The sequence below is a fragment of the Panthera onca genome, chromosome C1, assembly GCF_046562875.1.
Source record: "Panthera onca isolate mPanOnc1 chromosome C1, mPanOnc1 haplotype 2, whole genome shotgun sequence".
NCBI lineage: Eukaryota > Metazoa > Chordata > Mammalia > Carnivora > Felidae > Panthera > Panthera onca.
In genome coordinates this window covers 205,973,593-205,999,614 of record NC_138346.1, presented here as the reverse complement: position 1 = coordinate 205,999,614, position 26,022 = coordinate 205,973,593, and the positions used below count along the sequence as shown (strand labels likewise).

General features: G+C 42.3%; 2 protein-coding genes across 4 annotated transcripts in view; one reads left to right on the top strand and one right to left on the bottom strand.

Annotated features, from left to right (window-relative positions):
- Nucleotides 1-21,054, bottom strand: part of EIF4G3 (eukaryotic translation initiation factor 4 gamma 3) — a 314,094-nt gene extending 293,040 nt beyond the window's left edge. For all 3 annotated transcript variants that reach the window (XM_078452254.2, XM_078452266.2, XM_060626696.3), the window contains exon 1: nucleotides 20,939-21,054. The gene's annotated coding sequence lies outside the window, so the exon portion shown is untranslated. The remainder of the gene's footprint in view (nucleotides 1-20,938) is intronic.
- A 27-nt stretch (nucleotides 21,055-21,081) lies between these two features.
- Nucleotides 21,082-22,869, top strand: LOC144617290 (uncharacterized). Its single transcript, XM_078452267.2, has 2 exons — nucleotides 21,082-22,145; nucleotides 22,459-22,869. The coding sequence occupies exon 1, from the start codon at nucleotides 21,149-21,151 to the stop codon at nucleotides 21,788-21,790; it is 642 nt and encodes a 213-aa protein (XP_078308393.1). The 5' UTR covers nucleotides 21,082-21,148; the 3' UTR covers nucleotides 21,791-22,145; nucleotides 22,459-22,869.
- Nucleotides 22,870-26,022: the final 3,153 nt, after the last annotated feature.

Below are 26,022 nucleotides of genomic sequence, written 5' to 3'. Positions count from 1 at the left end.
CCCGCATCAGGCTGTGTGTGACAGCCGGGAGCCTGGAACATGCTTCGGGTTCTGTGTCTCCCTCTCTCTCTTTGCCCCTCCCCTGCTTGTGCTCTCTCTCTCTCTCTCTCAAAAATAAACACTTCGTACAAAATCCTGTTTTTGGATTTGGGGCGCCTAGATGGCCCAGTTGGTTAAGTGTCTGACTTCAGCTCAGGTCATCTCACAGTTCATGAGTTCAAGTCCCACAATCCGGCTCTGTGCTGACAGCTCGGAGCCTGGAGCCTGCTTCAGATTCTGTCTCTCCCTCTTTCTCTGCCCCTCCCCCTGCTCAAATTCTGTGTAAACATAAAAAAAAAATTTTTAATGAACATAATTTAATGCCTCTACTAAATGCAGAACTTACAAGGAGTCACATTTTAGCTGTTTCATTTCTAAAATTAGAAATAGCTTTATTTTTCTGATTATAAAAGTGATAGGTGGGGTTTTTTTGTTGTTTGTAACGCTTCCATGACCAAAGTGGGGCTTGACCTCATCACCTTGAGATTAAAGTCACGTGCTCTACACTTAGCCAGCCAGGCAGCACCAAAAAGTGATACATGGTTAAAGAAAATAAAAATCACCCAATCTCACTGGCAAATAGATAACCCTATGAACACTGTTGCTTAAACAAGCACTTTGAAAATATGTTTTAAGATAAAATTTGATCAGACATGCTATTTTTAACTGGTTTCCACAAAATACATGTCGACTTTTTTTTTTTTTTTAAATGCAGGCTCCACCCCTAACATGGGGCTAGAACTCATGACCCTGAGATCAAGAGTTGCATGTTCTACTGACTGCGCAGGCCAAATGCCCCTGGACTTTTTTTTAATGTCAATAAATGTTTTGCAACATTTTTAAGGGTTACATAATATTTCAATGCATATACAGCCCATAATTTCCCCAAAACCCTATTACTAGGCCTTTAGTATGTTTCAAAAGGTTCACTATTATAGGGGTACCTGGGTGGCTCAGTTGGTTGAGCAATCAACTTTGGCTCAGGTGATGATCTCGCGGTTCGAGCCCCACGTCGGGCTCTGTGCTGACAGCTCAGAGCCTGGAGCCTGCTTCTGATTCTGTGTCTCCCCCTCTCTCTGCCCCTCCCCTGCTCATGCTCTGTATCTCTCAATAATAAACGTTAAAAAAAAAAAAAAAAGGCTCACTATTATAAATGATGGCATGATAAAAATCAGAAATCTGAATACCAACTTTAACAGTACAATTCCATAAAGCAGACGACACTTAAAAAAAGTCTGATTTCAAAGTAATCCTCGGATATATGCAGAAATAATCCCTTAGAACTTTAATAAAATTTAATGTAACAGCAGCACAGTTTGTCATATCCACCAAGGGCACATGAAACAAAATCTTAGGCCAAACGGTCTCCTCCACCCCACTTGGGAAAAAAGATTCATTTTAGTCTCTGTCTTACCCTACATACCGGTTTAGTAAAACAGACTAAGTTCCAAAGACAAGACAGCAGCAGAGCCTAAGTAAGAACTGAAAGCAATTCCATGAGGTAAAACAGATCTAGCACTCCAACAGGACACTTCAGAGGTCCACCTTCAGATTGGAGGATGGGGCTATAGAGGGCTCAGAAGAGGTTCTCACGTCTCCCAGATCCACAACTGACAGGGAACCAAGCACTCAGAGCAGCCATGCTTGAAAGTACACCTATATATTGTCAGAGAAGTTCCTTTGGGTTAACAAATTTATTCGAAAACCCAACTATTTCTGGTTCTGTTTTCCTTAGATGGAATTAGTCAAACCTGCTAACTAGGTTTACCTAGGAAAAGGAACCAAAGACAGTAAAATGTTCCTTTCAGAGTATTCAACATGGAGCTTCTTTATGAAAATGAAGTTCATTTCCTTCCAACCCAAAAACTGGTTCCTATTTCAATTTCAATTACCCTTCCACCCTTCACAAGTGATGACAGTATCTACCACAATGAGTTCGAGAACTTCCCTAAAGCCTTTTCTTTGAGATCAGTAGTGATATTACCTGATATGATTTTACAATATTGTAAAATGAAATAAATCAACATTTGAAAAACCTACATAATTTAGGGCAGCATAATATTCTAAATGACAGATGCATGATGTTATAAAATCAAACACCAGTAAAAGATCCATTCAAAGTACAATGAGAACAATAAAGTGCATGAAAAGTTCAGAGACATGACATCAGGTTCCAAATTGAAACTAACCTTTAAGAAACTACATCCCAGTTTTGTTGTAGTAATAAAGAACATCCACAATTATCTGAGAATAACATTAAAATATTTCTCTGCTGAGGAATATCTGAGTTAGACAAGATTTCCTTCAAAGAAAACGTACAGAATGCAGACGCAGATGAGAATCCAGTAATCTTGTAAGCTAGACATGAAAGGTACGTGCACAATCATAACATAATGCTACTCTTCTAATTGTCCTGAAAAGGTTATTTTTAATTTTTCAAACTATACAAACATACTGGATTTGTTATTACTATTTGAGTGAATATTTAAAAATTTTTTTTCCATTTATTTATATTTGAGAGACAGTGCAAGTGTGGGAGGGGCAGAGAGACAAGGAGACAGAATCCAAAACAGGCTCCAGGCTCTGAGCTGTCAGCACAGAGCTTGATGCGGGGCTTGAACCCACTAACTGTGAGATTATGACCTGAGCCCAAGCCGGACGCTCAACTGACTGAGCCACCCAGGCCACCCCTTAAATTTTTTGTTTTAATACCTAATACTGTAAATACCAGCAAATATAGCCCACATAACAAAAGCTCTATGAAATCCTCAGTAATTTTTTTTGAATGTTTACTTTTGAGAAAGAGTGCAAGTGGGGAAGGGGCAGGGGGGATGGGGCAGAGGATCTGAAGCAGGGTCTGTGCTGTCAGCAGAGAACCGGATGCAGGACTCAAACCCACAAACTGCAAGATCACAACCTGAGCAGAAGTCAACTGACTGAGTCACCCAGGTGCCCCAGATCCTCAATAATTTTTAATAGTGTAAAGGAGCCTTGAGATCAAAAATTAAATCTGAGAACTGCTGTTTTAAGTCAACAGTTTCACTGTGTTATATGTGGGAAATCTGCATCAGTTTCCTGGAGTATCATTTCCAATCTACAGATTAAAATCTATGGCAAGTTTTCATTTCTGCAAGTGATTTTTCTTTGCATCAAAAATCTTAATCACTGGGATGCCTGGCTGGCTCAGTCAGTAGAGCATGTGACTCTTGATCTCGGGGTTGTGAGTTCGAGCCCCACACTGGGTGTAGAGATTACTTAAAAATAAAATCTTTAAAAAAAAATCTAAGTCACTACTGTAAGAGCTCACATAAATTTATATAAGCCTCCTTTGCAATGTCAGTTATCAGTTGAATCACCTTATATACTTATTAATAAATTAACTCTTAAATGTTCTCCACTCCTCTCTCATCTCATATTTCCTAACTAGATTGGAAAATTAACAGGGACAATGCCACTTTCTTCTTACTTTTCCCCACAGTCCTCCTGTAGTCCACAGGAGGCATTAAATGAATGTTGCCCCTGTACCAGTCACTCACAGCCACTATCAGAACAATGTGTTATTTCTGAGGGAAAGCTTAAAAAGTACATCTCAAAGAATTCTAGACAGAAGAAAAAAGTCCTTGATCATTCAGAAGACAGTAATGGCACTCTGAATAGCAGTATCACTAATTCTTGTAACTATCAACTATAGCATCTGCCAGTGACTTTTTTTTTTTTTTTTTTTTTTTTTTTTTTTTTGGTGACATTTCTTTTTGATAGTTGAGGGCCTCTGAGAAGGGGCGAAGTTAAAGGATTTCCATGATCCATTCCAACCCTCATATTCTAAGACTCTGATTCCTTTTATTCTCAATCGGAGCATTAAATAATGCTGGACACTATGGTTGTTTAGGGGCTGAACGATGAGTCAGCAGGTGAAGCCATTTGTGAGAAGCAGTTTCATTACACTTCCAACAACAGAGAAGCCAGCAAAAGACAGCTGCCATTGTTTACATTGCTGAACATGCTGTCGGTTTCACAGGCCTGTAAAACCACCCATTGTCAGCAAGCCCCATTTCTCTTAGTTAAGGGTTAAGAAGCACCAGACTTGGCTACCAGTTCCTAAAGCACAGTGAACAATCTCTTTTCTCAAAGCAACAACTAATATAAGTGCCTAAAAGAACATTCAAGAACCATTCTTGCAACAGGCAATGTGCCTCCATTTACAACAATCTGAGTCTCTTCAAAGACTACTCAAGTTATACATGCTCAGACACAGAAAAAAATGTTTCCAGTAAGAAAAACTAGGGTATTTAAATGAAACATACACACACCCACACAATGTTGTTAACTACCTAAAAGCACAATTCAGAGCTCCTTTAAAAGAACGGAGAATAAGGAGGCAAAATATGTGAATTGCTACTCTTGAGAGCTAGCGAGTCCAAGCAACCTAAAACCCCATGGAATTACTTTCTCTTATGGTTTTAGTTTCAACTCCGTTTCACTTCTCAGAACCGGAAGTGTTTCATCTTTAAGAATCTTGCTGTCCTAAGGATCCCCTCCAAATACATTTTTCATTTCAAAGTTGTGATTTCCAATGAAGGACTGAACTGAAAAAGACCTCCCAATTGGTTTCTAGTTTCATATACAATGACTCATCTAGACATTAAACCTAAGTTAATTTCCATTTCAAAGGCAGATTAACCTAGTATTTCAAATTCCTCGCCGAATTAATAAGATATAGATCTGTATGTCTATCTACCTACGTGTGTATGTATATATATGTATATATATATATATATATATATATATACCTACATTTATAAATATATGTATGGGGCACCTGGGTGGCTCAGTCGGTTGAGCGGCCGACTTCGGCTCAGGTCGTGATCTCGCGGTCCGTGAGTTCGAGCCCCGCGGTCGGGCTCTGTGTGGACAGCTCAGCTCAGAGCCTGGAGCCTGTTTCAGAATCTGTGTCTCCCTCTCTCTGACCCTCCCCCGTTCATGCTGTCTCTCTCTGTCTCAAAAATAAATAAACGTTATAAATATATGTATACACACACGTACACACACATCTGTCTGTATGTCACTATATATAGTGTCACAGGGTACTATGACAAAAGATGCCCTAACTTGTGCTGAGCAGGAACTATTCACCATTATTTGAGTATCAAGACCATATGCTTATAAACTATAAACTTATAAATTCATAAGCTATCTACCATGAATCTGCTAACCAAACATGCACTCACTTAAATCAGAACTGTGTATTTTGGGGCACCTGGGTGGCTCAGGTGACTAACTCTTGATTTCGTCTCATGTCGCGATCTCATACTTCATGAGATCAAGCCTCACACTGGGCTCTGCACTGACAGCTAGGAGCCTGCTCAGGATTTTCTCACTTTCTCTCTCTCTGCCTGTCCCCCACACGCATGCGCTCTCAGAAAAACATTTTTAAAAAAAGAAACTGTATCTGTTTTTTAATATATATAAAGTTCAGGGTGCCTGGGTGGCTCAGTCTGTTAAGCATCCGACTCTTGGTTTCATCTCATGACTCTTGGTTTCAGCTCAGGTCATGATCTCGCAGTCTGAGTTGAAGCCCCACATTGGGCTCTGCAATGACAGCATGGGGCCTGCTTGGGATTCTCGGTCTCCCTCTCTCTGCCCCTCCCCCACTTGCTAGCTCACTCTCTCTCAAAATAAACAAACATTTTTAAAAAATAAATAAAATATGTGAAATTCAAGTGATCTTTAAATGCATGTTGGGTAACAACCATGGAAATTTACATAGCTCCAAGTTTTCTTGAACACAAATATCTATGCATGTTTCATAAATCTGGAAAACTGCAGATAAGAAAATAAACAAACTCAAAGCCACCCTCAGTAAAAGTATATACAACCTACTTTTAAAAGTTCCAAGTAAAAATTATAACTCACACGTCAACCTTGGATTCGAATTCTTTACTACAAATACATAAACCAATCCTGCCTCCTAACAACCTTGCAGAATGGTCCTTCTAAATCTCAAAATGACCGTTATCATTCCCCTAGCCTACAGCTGTGATGGCTCCCCTCTGTCATCTGGGTGAACTCCAAGCTCCTTAGTCTGACTTATAATGCCTTTTCTGTGGCCTCTATCTGTCCACTTCTTCACTCCAAACTGTTACTCTAGCAATGCTGAACAAGTCATTTTTCACTGTCTTGAGTTTCTGTACATGCTGATTCCTGGCTGGAATACTCTTTTCCCAACCACTTTCTTTCATATGGCACATTCATCCTTCCAGATTCAATTTAGAGGTGTCCCCTTCTTGAGGAAGCCTCTTCCCTCATTCCTCCCAATCCTCCTCCACCCCACCCCCAAGATGAATGACCCTCCCCAGAGCTCCCACAGGCCTTGTGCTTACTGACTCCTGTTCACTTACCTTCTTATATATGTCTCCTGCAGTAGGACTGTAAGTCTCTCAAAGACAAAGACTTATTTCTAATCCCTCAGTGCTCAACAAACATCTACTGAATGACCAAAACAGAATGAATAAACAAGAAAACAACTTTTTCTTTAAAAACCTATGGAGAATGTATCCCAATTCTGCTTTGTTTTACACTCCATGTGCAACAGCTTGCCAAATCATCAGTCCCCAGTTAGTATAAATATTGAACTAAGCAGTTACCAATTTGTAAGCCAGTCTCCTTAGGTCCACAAATTCATCATCCATGAGCTATTTTCACTGTTTCAAAAAGCCTAAGAAATTGTAAGTCAATCCACAATAATGAGGCAAAGACTGGCTAACTAAAACATCAGTTCCTTTTCTTCCGCTTAAAATGTACCAATTACGAGTGGTAACAATGAGTTTATTATGCTATGCTTAATTCCTGATCAGCATATAAAGATCTTTCATTAAAAATGTGAATTCAGGAGTGCCTGGCTGGCTCAGCTGGTAGAGCATGCAACTCCTGATCTCAAGGTCATGAGTTTGAGTGCCACACTGGGCTTAGAGTTTACTTTAAAAAAAAAAAAAAAAAAAAAATGTGGATTTAAAAAAAAATTTTAATGTTTATTTTTGAGACAGAGCACGAAGTGGGGGAGGGGCAGCAAGAGGATGGGGGGGGGGCCGGGGGGGGGGGGGGATACAGAATCTGAAGCAGGCTCCAGGCTCTGAGCTGTCAGCACAAGAGCCCGAAACAGGGCTTGAACCCACGAACAGAAGTATCATAACCTGAAGTCAGACACTTAACCAACTGAGCCACCCAGGCACTCCCAAAACATGTAGATTTAAAGTGATGATTTTGTAACTGCTGCCCAGAATCCCAACAGCAGCCTATAAACAGCCAAGGCAGGTAGTAAGTGATTTAAAGGTTTTTAAAGGTTGTTTTAAATTATAAAATATGTGGTTATTATAGAAAATAGGCAAAAGTATAGACAAATGTAACTACCCAAACCAAAGCCTTTCCAGGACTAATTTAAACTTGCAAAGAAACACTGGAAAGAATTTCTCTTCAGTCTCCAATCTTCCTTGAATGTAGCAACAATTACACAGGCAGAGTTCAGAGTTTAAACCAAAAGGCTACCTTTCACATATTAAGTATCACTTTCTCCTGTCTATATAAAGCTCAGTGGAAACCAAATCTGGAAAGCTGTAAGACTGTTTTCGGAGTTCTCTCCCCTCTTTCCCCTCAGCAGCTTCTTCGTCTTTTCTGTAGCTTCGCCATCTTCACATCAGCAGACACTGCGTCGACTACTAAGAACATTTGCTTTCCTCTGGACTCTCTGTTATGCTTCTATTTCCACAGATTTGTCTAGCCCTCTCTGCTCATCTGACCTCCATCTCCTTATTTCCAAACATGTCCAGTTTACTTCCATCTGTTAAATGAGTAAGGGCACCTAAGAGGCAGAGGCCCCATCAGGTTTATTTTGTATCTCTGTCAACAACTAGCACATGCTGTTATTTAATAAACACTTGTTCCTTTGGTCATTTAATAAATAATTATTGTATATGTACCAAGCATCAGGCACTATTACCTTAATATGTGGAATCAAAACAATGATATTTCCCTTCCCCTTTCTACTTCTCTCTTTTCTCAAGATTTCATTACATTTTTCCTTCTCCCTTGAGCATCTTAACCTTGCCATTACTAGTTATCCTGTTCCCTTCAGTTGAGCCTTCACCTGAAAAGTAAATAAGCTACTTTCATAAAGACGATTCTAGAAGACAAATACCCTTATCATTGACACTAATTTTCACAAATGCTAACTTTATGAACAGACCAAAGCCTTCAATTTAATGAAAAGCATGGGTAGACTTACTTTCTGCACCGAGACTCTGTGTTTGATAAATAAATGATTAAATAAAGAAAGGAACAATTACAGTCTAAAGGAGATTAAGGAGAAATAATAACCAAATGCAATGTGGGATGCTGAAACAGAAAAGGAACAGTGGAAAAGCCAGTAAAAATTATAATAAGGTTTGCAGTTTGTTAATAGTGTATCACTGTTAATTTCCTGTGCTTGATAACTGTAATATGGTTATGGAAGATGTTAACGTTAGGGGAAGGAGACAAGGTATGTAAGAGAACTCCTACTACTATTTTGGCAAGTTTTCTTTAAGTCTAAATTATTCAGGGTTCGGGGCATCTGGCTGGCTCAGCTGGTGGAGCATGTAACTCTTGGGATCTTGGGGTTGTAAGTTCAAGCCCCATGTTGAGTGTTGCAATTACTCAAAAATAAAATCTTTAATTAATTAAGTTCAAATAAAGTTTCATTTTTTTAAAGAGGCTGACAATACCTTGCTCCTATTTAGTTCACATGCTAATGTCAAAGGCCTTTATAACTAAAAGACCTAATACAAACCGTTAGATGAAAGGATATAAGGTATTTTGCTGCTTCACAAAATATCAATGACATACCTAGAAATAGCATAAAGACTCCTAATTTTCTAAACTCTACATAAAGGTTACTAGATAGGATGACTGTATAATTTACCATCCAAACCAGGACCATTACAGGAGAAAGGAGATCTTAAGTCAAAGTGGTTACTGTTATTAAAAATATCAAATCAACTTGAGTCTGTACTAACTTGATGCTTTGGCAAGTTAGAGGCATCTCCCTCAAGCTCAGAACAAATGCCCCTGGGAGACCGGACCAGAAAGGTACACCAAAGATCCCCAAAGACGACTGCATAAAAGGAAAATAAGCCAGTACATGCTTATATGCTTGTATCTTTTAATTACGATTTTCAAAAGTCAAGAATAAGGGGCACCTGGGTGGCTCAGTCAGCTCAGTTCATGATCTCAAAGTTCATGAGTTCAACCCCCGCCTCAGGCTCTGTGCTGACAGCTTGGAGCCTGGAGCCTGCTTTGGATTCTTGGTCTCCTTCTCGCTCTGCCCCTCCCCCGCTCATGCTCTCTCTCAAAAATAAAATAAATGTTAAAAATAAAATAAAATAAAATAAAATAAAATAAAATAAAATAAAATAAAATAAAATAAAATAAAATAAAATCACTGACTTTCCAGAGCAGCATTCAGCTTTCACTATCTTACCTAAAATGTACCACATTCAAGTATACTCACCCAGTCACAACGTAAAAGATATTAAGCTAAGGTCAAGTACTCTGCTGTCTGCGTTTGAAACAGCAGTTACCTCAGGAAGTTGGACTGGTTCCAAATTCTTATACTTCTAAAAAGGACCAACAATGTAATATTGAAAGTATCAGATGAATATATTAGCCTCAAAGTCTCAACAATATTAATCAGGTACTTGAGGTCATTAAAATTTTCCATCGGTAATTAAGATACACTTTCTTCACGTATTTAATGAGCTAAGCTAAAGATATACATAACAATTTATAAGACTTAAAAGTAGATAAAATCTTAAAAAATAAGCAACCCCATTCCCACACTGTAATATTTCAAGTCACTGAAGAGACTTTGCGTGTATGTGTGTGTGTGTGAGATTGTGTGACTGTGGAAAATCTTTGTCCAAAACCATTTTTATTAGACCTGAAAGGTTACAAAAAGCCTCATTAATGTGGTCTTTTCCTGAATAGCAGAAAGGATCCTATTAGACAAGAGGTGAGCAGTATTTCCCAATTTTATTTCTTTATAATAATATACACATTAGAATAGCCTGAGGGTATAACCTAATAAATACAAAATCAAATTTAATTTGAAACTTATATAAATGCTCTAGGCAGAACGAATATCCTATGTGAAATACAATAATACAAATAACCAAAGAATTTGTAACTTACAATTTCAATTCTTCCCAGCACAGCAAAATAGTCAAATGCCCATATGTTATTTTTCACAAAGCTATCACTGCTTAATAGGAATTTATCTTAATAATAAAGATAGGCAAAATCTCTTTTGAGTAGCTCTTCTGTTTTTTTAGGCATTATACAAGAGGTGGAAATGATCAAAATTCATTTCTTCAATAAGTCATATTTCATAAATAGCACACCTCACAAAATCTCAAGCATTTAATAGATGATAAAACCTTAAATGTATTTCTGTGATGTCATTCCTAGTCTCTTAATCTTTCCTGTTCCTTATTTCAACTTGCACATGGCAGGGCACCTGGCTGGCTCAGTCAGTAGAGCAAGCAACTCTTGATCTCAAGGTTGGGTGTTCAAGCCCCACGCTGGGTGGAGAGATTACTTAAATAAATAAATCTTCCAACTTTCACACCTCAACAAATCTTCAAAAACACTGTTTCCATCATGTCAGTTTCCCAATAAATAAAAAACAGAAACAAAAGGAATACAATTGATTTTTGACAAAGCATCAAGACAATTCAAAGAATGCTCTTTTCAGCAAATAGTACTGAGACAACTGAATAGTCACATGCAAAAGAATAAATCTGGACCTCTACTTCACATCATACACAAAAAATTAGCTCCAAATGGATCAAAGACCTCAGTGTAAGAGCTAAAATTGTAAAAATCTTAGGGTAAACAAAGGAGTAAATTTCCATGACCTTGGATTAGGGAAAGCCTTCTTACACACACACTAAGGAAGCACAAATGACAAAAGGAAAAAAAAAAAAAAACACATAAATTTGATTTAATCAAAATTAAAAATTTTTGTGCATCAAAGGACACTATCAAGAAAATGAAAAGACAACCCACTGAATGAGAAAAAATATTTGTAAATGTTATATCTGATTAGGGACTTGGATCTAGAATATATAAAGAACTCTTAACAACTCAATAATAAACCCATTAAAAACCGGGCAAAGGATTTGAACAGACATTTCTCCAAAGACAGATGGCCACTAAACACAAGAAAAAATGCTCAATATCATTAGCCATCAAAACCATAATAAGGTATCACTTCACACCCACTAGGATGGCCTATAATAAAAAAAGATAATGACAAGTGTTGCAACCCTCATACTTTGCTGGTAGGAATGTAAAATGGCGCAAACTTTGGAAAAAGTTTGGCACTTTCTCAGAATGTTAAACGTGGAGTTACCTTATAAAACCTAGCAACTGTACCAAAGTATATACCCAAGAGAAATGAAAACATATATCCACGTTAAACATTCATAGCATAACTATACGTAATAGTCAAAAAGGTGAACAACCCAAATGTCCACCAACTAATGAATAAATAAATGTGACAGAACAGTATTCAGCAATTGAAAAAAAGTATTGAAACATACTACAATGCAGATGAACCTTGAAAACATTATGCAAAGTGAGAGAAACCAGTCACAAGAGACTACATATTATACTGTATCATTTATACGAAATATGCAGAATGGGCAAATCTAGAGAGGCAGAAAACAGATTAGTATTTGCTTCAGGCAGAATTAGGGAGGTGGAAATGGGAAGTCCAATGGGTTTCTTTTGGGAGTGATGAGAATGTTCTAAAATTGATTTTGGTGATAGCTGCACAACTCTGTGAACATAAAATTACTGAATGGTAGACTCTAAACGGGTGGCTTGTGTGGTATGCAAAGTGTGTTTCAATAAAGCCATAAAAAAAAAAAAAGTAACGGTTTCTTTCCCACAAATGAAGCCTAACCTTCTCTTATTTTTTTTTTTAAACATTTATTTATTTTTGAGACAGAGAGAGACAGAGCATGAACGGGGGAGGGTCAGAGACCGAGGGAGACACAGAATCCGAAGCAGGCTCCAGGCTCTGAGCTGTCCGCACAGAGCCCGACGCGGGGCTTAAACCCACAGACGGCGAGATCGTGACATGAGCCGAAGTCAGAGGCTCAACCGACTGAGCCACCCAGGCGCCCCTAACCTTCTCTTATGATTCAAAGCCCTCTAACACGTGGATCCATTATTTCAAGCATTCTACCACAAGAGCCCTCCACTCCAAGCACACTAATAAGGATTCTCACAACCCAGCATACAGCATGCTTATTTCAAGCCCAAACCTTTGTTCAAGCTGATTGCTCACTCACCACAATCCACTCCCCTCTGCCCATCCAAACCCTGACCATAGTCTTAAACTCTTGTTTCCAATATTTTTTAAATTCACCTTTCAGTTCAAATTCTTTCTCTTATATGCTATTTTCTGGAGTCTAGAAAAAGCCAGGAGTCTTCCCACCCTTTCTTACATCCCTCTCTATTCTACCTTTCCATTCTCACTGTAAAATACTGTATTCTGGGGGCATCTGCATGACTCAGTGGGTTAAATCTCCAATTTTGGCTCAGGTCATGATCTCGCGGTTTGTGAGTTTGAGCCCCATGTCAGGCTCTGCACTGTCAGCTCCCCGGGAGCCTGCTTCAGATTCTGTGTCTCCCTCTCTCTCTGCCCCTCCCCTGCTTGCACTCTGTCTCTCTCTAAGGTGAATAAATGTTTTTTAAAAATGCTGTATTCTGGCTCAAAATTGGCTGTATTTACTTTACCGCCACCCTCTTCCCCTACCCCCCCGTCCTGTCATTCCAAAATTGTTCAAGTTCTCTAACCCCACATGAATCCCTTATTGTTTTTTCCTCCTTTCCTCCTTCCTTCCAATCACTCTATGTAACATCAACATTTCCTGAAAAACAATTAAAGGAGCTATCATGATAGCATGTATACATTCCAAAACTATCTGGAGTAAATACCACCTTGGCCACCAGTCTTTTTTTTTTTTTTCTTGTTTTAGTTTAATATGCTTGAATACATGAAGATGAATTCAAAAGGATGGTTAAAAAATGTACATATTTGTAGGAGCAAAAAAAAAACCTGTGAAGTTACATCAAATTTAATGTTATAAATAATGCAAAACATTTTGGCCACAGTAACTCAAAAACATTTGACTTACTGATAAAGGTTTCAGCTCTTATCTTTCTAATGTACAGTCCTACCTTCTGAGTACAAATCAAAGGTAAAAGAGTATCCTCAAGAAAACCTTGCCAAAGAACAAAAAATAATTCATTCCAAATTAAGAAAACCAACCAAAAAGCCTTTTCTGCTGGTGGAGAATTAAATAACAAAATAAGATACAAAACTATATATATACATATACATACATACGTGCACATATACATATGCACGCACGTATGTATACATACGTATATATATACACACATATATATGTGTCATTTTTTAACAATAAAATTGTCAAGTATTGAAAAAAAAAAGCCTTTATATGTAATTTGACCTCAAGTTATGTTACAAAAAAAAAGGGCAGAATTTAAGCCCCTTAAAGTCCATAGAAAAAAGTATAGAAGGGGAGCCTGGGTGGCTCAGTGGGTTAAGAGTCTGACTCTTGATTTTGGCTTAAGTCCTGATCTCGAAGTTTGTGAGATCGAGCCCAGGGTTGGCACGCAGCCTGTTTGGGGCTCTTCCTCTCTCCCTCTCCCCCTCCCCTGCTTGCTTGCCTGCACAGTCTGTCTCTGTCTCTCTCAAAATTAAATAAAAACTTTTAAAAATTTTTTTAAAAAAAGGAAAAGAAGAAAGTACAGAAAAAAATATACCAAAATGTTAACAGTGGTTGTCTCTATATACTAAGATTATGAGTGACTTTCTACTTATCCATATTTTTTAATTTCCTGATTATGTTACTCGTAGAATCATAAAACAAAATTTGTAATAGTAACATTTAACTATAAATGTTTTTCCTCTTTGGCCTTCTACCAACCCTAATCACATGTATCTATTCTTCAAAGGCAACTCAACCAAATTAGATGACTTTGTAAACTGGGTCCATGTTATTCCATCTCAAATAAAATTATGGAACTACTATCAATTACGTATCAGCACAAAACAATTTTAGGGCAGTCTTGTGGTTCCATCTATATTAGCCCTAAAACTTATCCTAAAACAGATCCCCAGACTAACTTAACCAACATTTCAACAAACATTTACAGATTTCCTATCTGCCACAGACTGCTCCAAGTGCTGGCAGTTCAACAGCAAACCAAACTGACAAAAATCTCTGCCTTTAGGGACCTCACATTCTACTGATAAAATTTAGAATCTCATGAGGGAACACACATGGGCTTGAAAAAGTACAAAACTGCTACTAGTTAATAAAGGTCATAAAAACTGACAAATTTCAAATGTACTTAAAACAGTTTAAACTATCTCAAATTTCAGCTGAGGCTACAAGATTCAAAAACTCCCTCTGGTTGGCAGCAAGCCAAAGAACTAGGAGCCATTTGAGAATTCAGAAGTAGCTTGGGATCTTGCAATACTTCATCGATGTAAATCTCAGCTGCAATGTATACACTGCTTGAAGTCAGGCACCTGGCTATTAATCAGGAAACAGTCTCCTATTATATTAAATCGGAGTATTATTCCTAAAATAAAAATAGATCGTGTCTCATCACAAGAGTTTACTCCAAAATTTACTTTCCCTTATACCTCATAATGAATTACCTGTTATCATCAACGAGAGCCAGCCAGCATCCGGCCATGGCCACCTTATTTTATGGTCTCAAGTCATCATACAATCTTTGCTGTCACAAGAGGCGAAGATAAGGAAGTCACAGAGGCATTTCAGTCTGTCTAATTCTAACTTTATTTTTGTTTAATATAGTCCTTTTTTTTAAAGTTCATGTATTTATTTTGAGAGAGAGAGAGAGAGTGAGAGGTCGCACAGGAGGGGCAGAGAAAGGGAGAGAGAGAGAATTCCAAGCAAGCTTCACACTTCAGCACAGATCCCAATGCAGGGCTCAAACTCACAAACCGTGATGAGCCAAAATCAAGGGTCCGACACTTAACCAACTGAGCCACCCAGGCGCCCCTAAATCTAACTTTAATAAGCCCCAAACCAGAGACTTCTAATATAAGCAAGGTGCCCTCCGCATGATCCATGCTAGCATGCTTCTAATGTCAATATGTCACCACAGAAACATGTTACTGACCATCAGACAAAGAATCCATTAGTAGGTCTCTACAAATCCTTCCTACCTACTTGGAAGAACAAAACAAACCTCACACCATAATCTTCAGACTTATAAACCACTGTAATTCAAGAGAGTCACTTAATAAACTATTCTAATTCCTCCATTTTAGAGAAAGGGAAACTGATGCCTAGAGCAGTTATGTGACTATTCCAGGATAATACCTCTACAAAAATTGAAAACTCAAACTCACATCCAGATTTTTTTTTAACTCCAAATCAGGTACACTTCTCAACACATCAAGCTAAATTTACTTATATTTCAAAGCTAGCTGGTACTGTTTCCAGGTCAAAATCTAGTTTCAAAAGGACAGGGAGGTATTATGGGAGGAGTGGGAAGGAGACTAGGAAAGGACCAACCACAGAGATCAGATCTGAAATGTATCTTCTCATACTCTAATTCTTCAGATTATGGTGCAGAAGATACTTTGAATCTGTGGCAACTGTGTTTTGGTTACCATGTTCTGGGCTGCCTCCTCCAGCTTCTCTGCTCCTGCTAAAAACATGAAACGTGACTGAAATCCATTTACTAAAGTTCTATGCAGCAGCAACAGCAATGGAATTGGCAAAAGTCAGCTGGCAGGAGAAAGCTCTGACACCTCAGGTAATTCTTACTCAATTCTTCTAATGTAGCTTAGATGTCAGTTTCTTCTAAGCTCTAATTCCTCCTTTCCATAAGACTAAGTAAGCTCTTACAGCAGAGTTATGAAGGTACTTGCCTCATGGTATTGTCATTCACTTGTCGGGACCAACTTCTTTGAAGGCAAAAGCTTTTCAAACCTAGATCTAGCATAGCACTGAGTCTGGCACACAGTAGGTGCTCAAAAAAAGAACAAATGCATTTTGAAACCTGCCACTTACATTAAATCCCCAATATAAATGGCTAAAATGTGGCAACCCTATTATGATTTAAAGCATGGTTTTCAGGGCGCCTGGGTAGTTCAGTCAGTTAAGCATCCAACTCTTGTTCTCTGCCCCGCCCCTGCTTGCATCCAAGCAAGCTCTCTCTCAAACTAAATAAACATTAAAAGAACAAAAATAACAAAACATGGTTTTCAAATATTTTTTAGCAACAGAACTTTTTGTAAAAATCTTATCAAAAACCCCAATGTGGAAAACCAACATATCATCAGTCTTTAAGTGGTTTCATCTCCGTCTGACAGAAAATACCACACTTTAAGACTTGTAAGCCTAGGAGCGGCGGAGGCAAGAGCCAGTGTGACTCCGGCGTCTAAGTCACGTTCTTCCTTCTGCATCATCTTGCATCAATCTCCCCCTCTTCTTCCTGGAAGAGGATCTGCCCTTTAAGACCACACATCCATCTTTGTTGGTGGTGGGGCTTAGGAATAGAGAGACTGCTGGCCGCTTCCTGAGTTAAGAGTTCTAGTTGCTAGTTACAATGGTATTTTGCTGGAGGCCTTGCTAACTTCTGAACAAGCAGAAACAGGCATGGAGTCAAATGAGGCAGGCCTATTCTTATGCTGCAAGGCCCAGTGAGGTACAGATAACCTACTTGTCTAGCAGTACGTGGCTATGAACTAATTAAAACAAGATACAGTATCATGGCAGTCTAGATTACTCCACAGAGCCTCTTTACTGTATACAGACCTTCCCCTAGCTACTTCCCACTCTCACATGCAGACGTGGTAAGAAGGAACGTGGCACAGTAGAAAGGACGCTTGTGAGCTTTGGAGCTAGTCATACCACGGTCTGAACTGCGGGCCACCAATTACTAGATGGACAACCTTGGGAACATTATTTAACTTCTCTGCTCTTCAGTTTCCTCATCTATAAAACTGAGACACTACCTACCTCGTAAGGATTCTTGTGAGAATTAAGTAAAACCATGCATGTATGGTACCTAGAGGAGTAGGCACTCAATAAATGAATACTATTATTATTACTCAGATCTAACTTTGGTAAAGAAGCAAAAAAGAGAAAAAAACAAATGTTACTGGCTTCAACCTACAAAACTGAAAATCAACACAGAAAACAAAACGAAAAGCCAATGGGCATACTTGTTTTTAAAATATGTCATTTTGGGGTTGCCAGAGGCCTTTACCAAATCTAGTTCCTTCAAAGAACCCACTGCCCTGATTTTTTTAACCAAATTGGCTGCCCCAAAACAGTAACTAGACTCCCCAGAAGTGTCAGCAGCTCTGGGAGAAATGACACCCTGAAGTCTTTCCGTATAAATAGAACACTGTGTATTCCTAACAGACTCAAAATTGTTCTAAGTCAGAACTATTTGGGCACCTAAATCCAAACTCATTTACCTTTAATTATCTGAAGGGTAAGCAATTTCCATCTAAAGGGACTAGGTTTTAAGGGGAGGTCCAAGAAGCCCCTGAAAATGTAAGCAACAGTCTCTGTGGAAAGGTCTATAAGCTTTCATCAAAAATGTCAAAGTTGTTTGTTACCCAGAAAAGGTTAAGAATCACTTTTAAGATGCTCAACAGAGCTTCTGGGAAGCTCATACGAGGAAGGTGGGTTGCGCATATCTCAAGGCAAGTATCTTTAAGTGCCAATTTCATACACTATTCATATCGGATTGTGTCATAAAAACTCTAAGCATCTTCCTGCCTCACCAGTAGCACTTTTCACAGCAGGGCTTATCCTTTCATCCCTGCCACCCTTCATCATGTCCCATTCCTTCCCAAGCCCCAATCCCTGCCTCTTTGCAGTCAAAGGCCTGTACCTGCAGTGGTTTTCTGGGCCTGCCATGTAAGAACAAAGTCTACTTGAGCAGGTCCCGGTTTATATTCAAATTCATTACTGCCAACATTTCCCTTCATTTCTGATTTGTCACTTGAACACTAAGTACAAACGAAGGACACTTTGTCAGGTGAATCTCCTTTCAGTATTTTTACAAATTTAAAATACTACATGAACTTATTAATTCAATTCGAACACAACTGCACCCATATGTTTTGAGGAACTGGAAAGCTAACCAAGCCATAGAAAGAGCAACTCCAGCTTCACCCCAGTATCAAAGTTTCCGTGCGTGTCAATTTATCACATAATGGCCACTCTCCTCAAACAGATACAAATTCCCACACTCCCTCAGGGTAGAAAAGCGGCACTGCTCTATTTGGATCCATTTTAACCAATTCCCCACTACCATGGATAACATTTCATCGTTTTGTTCTAATGAAATGTAACCTATACCTCACTTACTATACGAGCTTTTAGATTTTACTAACCGAAACCTTGCAGCACATAAAGCAAAAAGATAACAGAACTGTGAAATACATCAAGAATTTTAATTTCTTCTGACATGAGGCAAAGCAAAAACGCAAAGCCACATAAAATCAACTACCTCATTATTACTACAAACAGGCGTTAAGAATCCTCTCCATTGGAAATTACACCTTAAATTTATGCCCTTTAACAATTGTTGCAGTATTAGTAACTACTTTCATGTTGCAACCAACTCAGAGCTTTTATAAGTCCTTTCTTTGTGAAATGCCTTGAGAAAAAGCACATTTGAAACATCTGAGTCGCAGCTCCTTGTGTCCAAGTACCACCACCAAATTCACCAAGCACTGGTCCTTTACTTATCACTCTGCACATCAAGAACACTATGGGCTTCCTTTCAATGCTAAATTGCCAAAATAGCTCCAATTTAGGAATGAAGAGTTTACTTTGGTGGTATGGTACATAAGCTTATAACCCTAACCACGCATGAGCAGTCAAGACCAAAAAAAAAAAAAAAAAAAAAAAAAAGACAAATTAGAAAGGAATTCAAACTCACTAAATGAAGATATGTTCAACAGATCCAGCACTGAGCTCCACCTTGAAGCAGGCAAATCAGCCAATCTTTTTTTTCCTAAAGTAAAGCAACTAGGGATACTGATCAAAACTAACCAGATTTTCCATGAGCAACACTAAGGTATCACTTAGCATTCTCAACCGTGAAAAATTCTTAATTGAACAGAATCATGCAGATTAAAAACATTATGAAATCAGTACACACATCACACTGGAACGGAATTTATCTTTACTCTGCACCACACTGCCTGGATTGAATAACAATATTTAGAGAACAGAGAAAACGACACTTGACAGAAACCAAAAGGATGACCTGAAATGACTCCAGAAGGGAGATACCTTTCCCTTCTCAAAGCAATCGATACAGGCAGGAGTCAAACTACGGACTGTGAAATCATCTGTGGACTTCACAGCAGTTATACGCTCTAACGCCCTACCCTCTCTGGAAGTCAAACACAAAATGACACAAATACAAAAACACAACACATCTAACATCCAATGGTTATTTATTGATTTACACGAATACAACGGATGGGGATGGCAGGTGCATGATGAAATGTTATTCTCAGGTAGGTAATACCTTTCTAAATCTCCGTGGAATTCATCAATTCATCGCTTTACCTTCACCGGCTAGTTTCTGACTAAAATACCTCGCCATCAAGTCTTTTCAATCAAAGCTGTCCAAAAATTCTACAATCGAGTAAATAACATGAAATTAGATACATTCAATGCTAGAATTTCCTCCAGGAGCCCTGATCCCCTCTAGACATCAGGCCTAAGAAAAGGAAATTAAAGTCTTTAAAAATATCCATCATAACGCAAGCCTTCCAAGAAGTGAGACTTTTGAGGGTGATGGGTAATGTCAGTTAACTTCCTCTTCCTTTAAAAAGGTCAAAGACAGGGAAGCGTCCGGTGTAACATTTCCTCCTCAGATCGCGTTCCACCACAAACCACATCACAACCCGCCCCCCCCATCACTAAACAACATTAGCCAGAGGGGGTGCTTTCTGTACATTTTCACCATAGATTTAAAATCCAACTTACCTCAGAAACGAGCTGAGCTTAGTTTCAAACAGGAAATTTACCAACAAAGTTTATTATCTACTAATAATAACTAGGGAAGCCCACCAGGCCCCGCCGCAGGGGGAGCAAAAGGGAGATGGTGGTGGAGGAGGAGGAGGAGGAGGAGGAGGAGGAGGAGGACGACGACGACGTCGTGGTGGAGGAGGGAGAAGAGGAGGAGGAGGTGGTCGTCTAGGTCGTGGTGGTGGTGGTGGAGGAGGGGGGGGGAGCAGGGAGGAGGAGGAGGAGGAGGAGGAGGAGGAGGAGGAGGAGGAGGGTGTAGTCCTCACAACAATCAGAAAAGCCTTCCCCGCAGGGCTGGTCCCAGGCACCAGCAAATTCGGCCTAATAAAGGGGGGCGGGGGGGGGGGGTGCGAGGAGGGAGAGGCGGGGGGGGGAGCGAGGAGGGAGAGGCGGGGGGGGGTGGGGGGAAGCGAGGAGGGGGAGGCGGAGGGGAGGCGAGGAGGGGGAAGGGTCCCCCAGCTCTAAAAGGGAAGGGCTGCAGAGGCCGGGCCGAGCGGAGCTAGTTTTCACAGTACTGCAGAGGGTCCAGGGCCCCCCCCCCAAAGTGCTGCTGCCGCCGGGGCACCCCAAAAGCTCCGGCCCACCCGGCTGCGGGGACTCGGGCGGCAGCCCCTTCCCTGGCTGGACTGTGGCAGCCGGCAGGAGGGTCCCCGGGGAGCCACGGGCCCCCTGGGCTGTGGCGAGGAGCCGAAGGGCCGGCAGGAAGGTGAAAAGGATACTGTTGGGGCGCCTGGGTCTGGAGGGCCCTGATGTTCGGGTGAGGAGGGGCCGCTACCGCCGCCGCCGCCGCCGCTGCCGCCGCCGCTGCTGCTGCCGCCGGGTGAGGAGGCGGTACCGCTGCTGCCGCCGCCGCCGCCGCTCCGGTGCCGGGTCCGGTTCCTGCTGCAGCCGCTGAGCCTGATTTCAGAGCCGGTTTCTGCGGTAAACTCATGGCAAAGCGAAGCCACCAACCCCCCCAGAGCGGGACCGGGCGCGCCGGGGTGCAGGGGCCGGGGGCAGCGGGGGGGCGGGATGGGGGCAGACCCGGGGAGGCGGCGGGAGCGGGGGGCCGGGGGGAGTCTGGGAGGAGGAGGAGGAGGAGGGGGCCGGGGCCGGTCACACACGCCCGCCGCCGCCGCCGCCGCCGCCGCCGCCGGCAGCAGCAGCCGCCCCGCGGGCCAGCACCACCGGCTGCCGGTCTCCGTGACAACGCGACCCCAGGGGGGGGGCCGGACCCGGCGGGGGCAGGAGGCGGAGAGACCGGACCTTTCACGGCAATATCCTCATGGGCCGGCGGCGGGGGGTCTTTATCCCCCTCCCCGGGGGAAGCGGCGCCCTTCTCGGTAGCGGGGCTCAGGCGATGCCGGCGGATTTTCTTCACTCAACGAGCAGAGCATCCAACATGGCGCTGCGGCCGCCTCCAGCAGTCCGGCAGGACGGCCGCTCGGAAAACTTCGGGCCTTTTCGGAGAGGCTCGGGAGGCCGAGGGTGGGAAGCGCCTTCGGCTCTTTCCGGAGACTGAGAGCGGTCGGGATTCTTCGGAGACGCTCGGGGGCGTCTTCGGCCGCCGTTCGGGAGAGCTCTGGGGCTGACTCGCGTCCTCGGGAAAGATCGGCGAGAGGGGCTTCCCAGGCTCGCCGCTGCGGGGGTGCGGGTTGGAGGCAGAGACCAAAGGCGAGGTCTGGTCCGCCAGAACCCTCCCCTGCCGCCCAGCCTCGAAGAACAATGGCAACGGCCCTGGAGCCTGCGGTCCGCAGAGCCCTGCCCGCAGGGGCGGGAGGCAGCGAGGCGAGAAACCTCGGTTACAGTGGAAGGAACCGCTTAACCAGAGTGAAACCGCTGGAAAGGAACCCGCTGCGTGCATCTATTAGCATAATAAGTAGCACTCGCTGGCCTCTAATGCAGCTCGCGTCCTTTGTGTCACTTCGCCCTAGTACACTCTGAGGGGTAAGCGGAATGAGGAGCCTCGCTTCCAGAGCACTTTGAGGCCGGGAGAGGAAAAGTGACTGGCCCAAGGTCACCCATCTGGGAAGGGGCTAGAGCCAAGCCTGGATCTGAATTCCACCTTCCTCTGGAAGACCCTTGCCGACTCCCAAGTTGCCTGAGGACCTGATGCAACCCTCATCTAATCAGCAGCCTGGTCCGGGGGTTCTGTGGACGGATTTTTCCAAGGCCTGCCCCATGACTGGAGCGCCCCTCGACCAGCAGCAGCTCTGCAGTGGCCTATGCCACGGTGACACTTGTCCTTCTCTTCCTACAGGGCCGACCAAGACCGCCCAGCCCCACCCCGCACATGCCACCCCAAGGCAGGGGCCTTGTCCTCGGCACAGGTGATTGAGTGGAAAGGAATCTCAGGGATCAACGGAATGATCCCAGCAGTAATGGTTACCAGGCACAGAGCACTTCATATTCATTATCTCATACAGTCCTGTTAAATAGACAGCACCCATTTTACAGGTAAAGAAACCGAAGCTCAGAAAGGCTCAATACTGTCACACAACAGGAGAGCTGAGAAAATTGAGGCTCAAAACGGACAAGAGACTTTCCCAAAGTCACCTGGACAGGTGTAGTTGACAGAGTCCAAACTCGAATTTGGTTATGACTCCTGCTACACTGCTCCTGTTGCCCTCCTTTATTTTATCCCCCCAATTCACATAAAGCTCTACACATAGTGGGTGTTTAATTCCTGATAGTCCCTGCTAGCTCCAAATGCCTCATCCCCCATCTCCAGACTGGAAGACAGGAGTTACTTCATACACTGGAATCCTAAACCATTTGGATTTGTTATACCCGGTGATTTAGAATTGGATCTTCTGCTCTTCCCCAGGTATGACTGGCTCCAGGAAAAATTCCCATGTTGCTCATTTCACCCAGATTCTCCCTCCGTGTTCTGAGATCTCAGACTTCCTTCCCCAATCAAAACCTGTTCCCAGGAAAGAATTGGGCTTCTTCTTATTTACAGTAGATAACTGATAATTGCTTCGTTGCTATTCTCTAAACTAGTTTCATTTTCTAACTTAATCACAGCTATAAGCATCAGGTGATTGCTGTGTGCCTGATCTGTGCTAAGCACTTTGTGAGCATTATCTCTCTTAAAACCGGAAAGACCTTGGGCAAAATAATGTAAAAGTCTCTGATAAGATTCTGGCCCCAGGCAATGAGGTGAGCCTTACAGAGAACAAAGTAAAAAAAAAAGGTGGAGTGTTCTTTCATCCAAAAGCATGGCTCTACTCAGCACCTCCCCTCTCACACGGAGTGGCTAGTATTTATTGAACACCTACTATGTGCCCAGGATACAACTCTGCTACACATTTCACTTAGACTTTTACTCCCCTCAACAACTATATCAGGTGTTCTTCTATCCTGTTTACAAATGAAGAAAGTGAGGCTCAAAGACCGGTAAAAGCAACCTGTATAACTTTGAAGTAGAAAGGCTGGTATTCAGACCCAAGGCATCTGACTCCAGGTCTGGTATGCCACATTTCCTTCAACATAGCAACCTCCCCACTGTGGGAGACGTTGTCGACACGCACAGCTGCTTTTGTGAACTTGCCTGCTAAGGGCCCTCCAAGGTTCCCCCTTTGTCTTCAGGATCCAGTCTAAATTGGAGATCCATCGTGACCTGGGCCCTGCCTCCATCCTGCCACTCACATCTGGAGTGGTCTACAGCAGACAAAGCCATTTTCCTTTTCCCGCCACCCCCCACCCCCGCCCTGCACCAAGGCCTGTCTGCAGACAGCTCCTACTACCTATAACCCCAAACCACCCTCTTTCCTAGCCCTTTGGCTCATTCCTGCTCCTCTTGGTTGGCTCAGGCCTCACCCCTTCCAGGCAGCCTTTTCTCACTGCCCAGACTGAGCAAGGCTCCCAAAGCAGTGGATGCTTAGTTCTCAGGACACTCTGTTAAGCAACTAAGCACAGCCATTGGAATCAAATTACCTGAGTTTGATTCTCAGGCCGGCCTTTTTTTTTTTTTTTTAATGTTTATTTATTTTTCAGAGCAAGACAGAGTGCGAGCCAGGGAGGCACAGAGAGAGAGGGAGACACAGAATCCGAAGCAGGCTGCAGACTCTGAGCTGTCAGCACAGAGCCCAATGCAGGGCTCGAACCCAAGAGCTGTGAGATCATGACTGAGCCAAAGATCATGACTTAACCAACTAAGCCACCGAGGCGCCCCTCAGCCCTGCCTTTTATTAGCTGTGTCACCTTGAAGAAATCACTTAACCTCTCCAGACCTCGGTTTTCTCATCTGTAAAACAGATTCTACCTCCTATTATGAGAAATAAGGCAACAAATACAAAGCACTTAGTCCAGTCCCTGGCTCATAATAATTGTTGGACATGTTTCTTAGTCATTTAAAATATCCTGCATATCTAGCACTCAATAAATAGGATGCGAAAGTTGCTGAAGGCTAGGATAATTGTGAATTATCAGAGGATTTCATGCTACCCTGGCATCCTGGGTATCCCAGAGCCCAGGCTAGGCCTCACTGTACAGAGAAAACAGGACAAAAATGTCCTGGAGCAGACACCGCTAGCCCACAAGAGGAGTGCTGTACCTTTGACTTCTGCTATTCCCAGAGCCCACCATGCTCCCTCTGTCACAGACCAGCATTCCACCCCCCAGAATAAATATATCTCTCCATCCTCGTTCAGAGAGCCAGCAGACAGGTGAAGGTTTGGCTAATATATCTCATATGGCTGGGTGATGGAGTTTTGCTTATTTGTTATCATGTGGGGTCACTGCTATTTCTCTGAATGAAGATTGGGCTCAGGAGGGCCCCTTAACTTCTTAATTGAAAACTTTTGAAAACAGTGCTACAAGCTAGCGTTCTCTCCCCCTTTCATTTTTCCTCCTGGAGGGGACTGGCCTTTCAGCATGAAGACAAGCCATGTTATGCCAACAGAAGCCATCTTAGTAGACACAGAGGGGTTTATATATTATTTGCTGTTCGGCTCAACAACATGCAAACACCAAGGCCTGACAAGGGTAGAGCTGGGCATGAACCTTGGTGATCCAAGATCTAGACCCTAGTGAGTTAAGACCTAGAGATGGGAGACCAAGAAGGTTTAAAAACAAAAAGGGGGGCTCCTTGGTGGCTCAGTCAGCTGAGCATCTGAATTCAGCTTAGGTCATGGTCTCGTGGTTCATGAGTCCGAGCCCCACAGGGGGTTGGTGCTGTCAGCTCAGAGCCTGCTTCAGATCCTCTGTCCCCCTTTCTCTGCCCCCCCTCCCCTCTCTGTCTCTCTCAAGAATAAATAAACATTAAAAAAAATATTTTTAAAAAACATAGAAAAGGAGAATTGAAGGCCGAGGAAGGAGAGAATTGAGGGCACCCACGTGAAGTGGTCGTGGGTGGAAGGAGAGAAGTAAAGAAATAGTTTGCCCTATTCCCTGTACTGTAAACATGTTCATAATTGGTCATGAATGCTCTTCAGTGAATAGCTGTGCCAAAAGGTCCTTCAAAACATCACAGGGCCCGGTGGTAGGGTGCCATGTGAAGGTGGTGGTTCCTTGAGAAGGTTATAAACTTTAAGACCCATCTAGATTCTAAACTTACAGACTGGCTGTACTATCTTAAGCAAGTTTCCTAACTTCTCTGGGCCATTTGCAAAATGATGGGGGTGGGGGGACTCTAAAGAAGCAAGACTGAAAGGAGCTGCCAAGCATCACCAGAGCCTAGGGCCTCAGAAGCACCTCCACAAAGCTTAATTCCTTCCCTATTCCCTCCAGAGCAGGGTGCAGCTTCTCTAACTTGCTGCCATTCTCACTTCTGGAACCAAGTTGTCCTGCCCCTTTGCCCACAGTGTGTGGGATGGCTCTC

What these genes read in the sequence shown, in the direction of transcription:
- LOC144617290 (XM_078452267.2), top strand. Translation starts at nt 21,149, where the DNA reads ATGGCAAAGCGAAGCCACCAACCCCCCCAGAGCGGGACCGGGCGCGCC.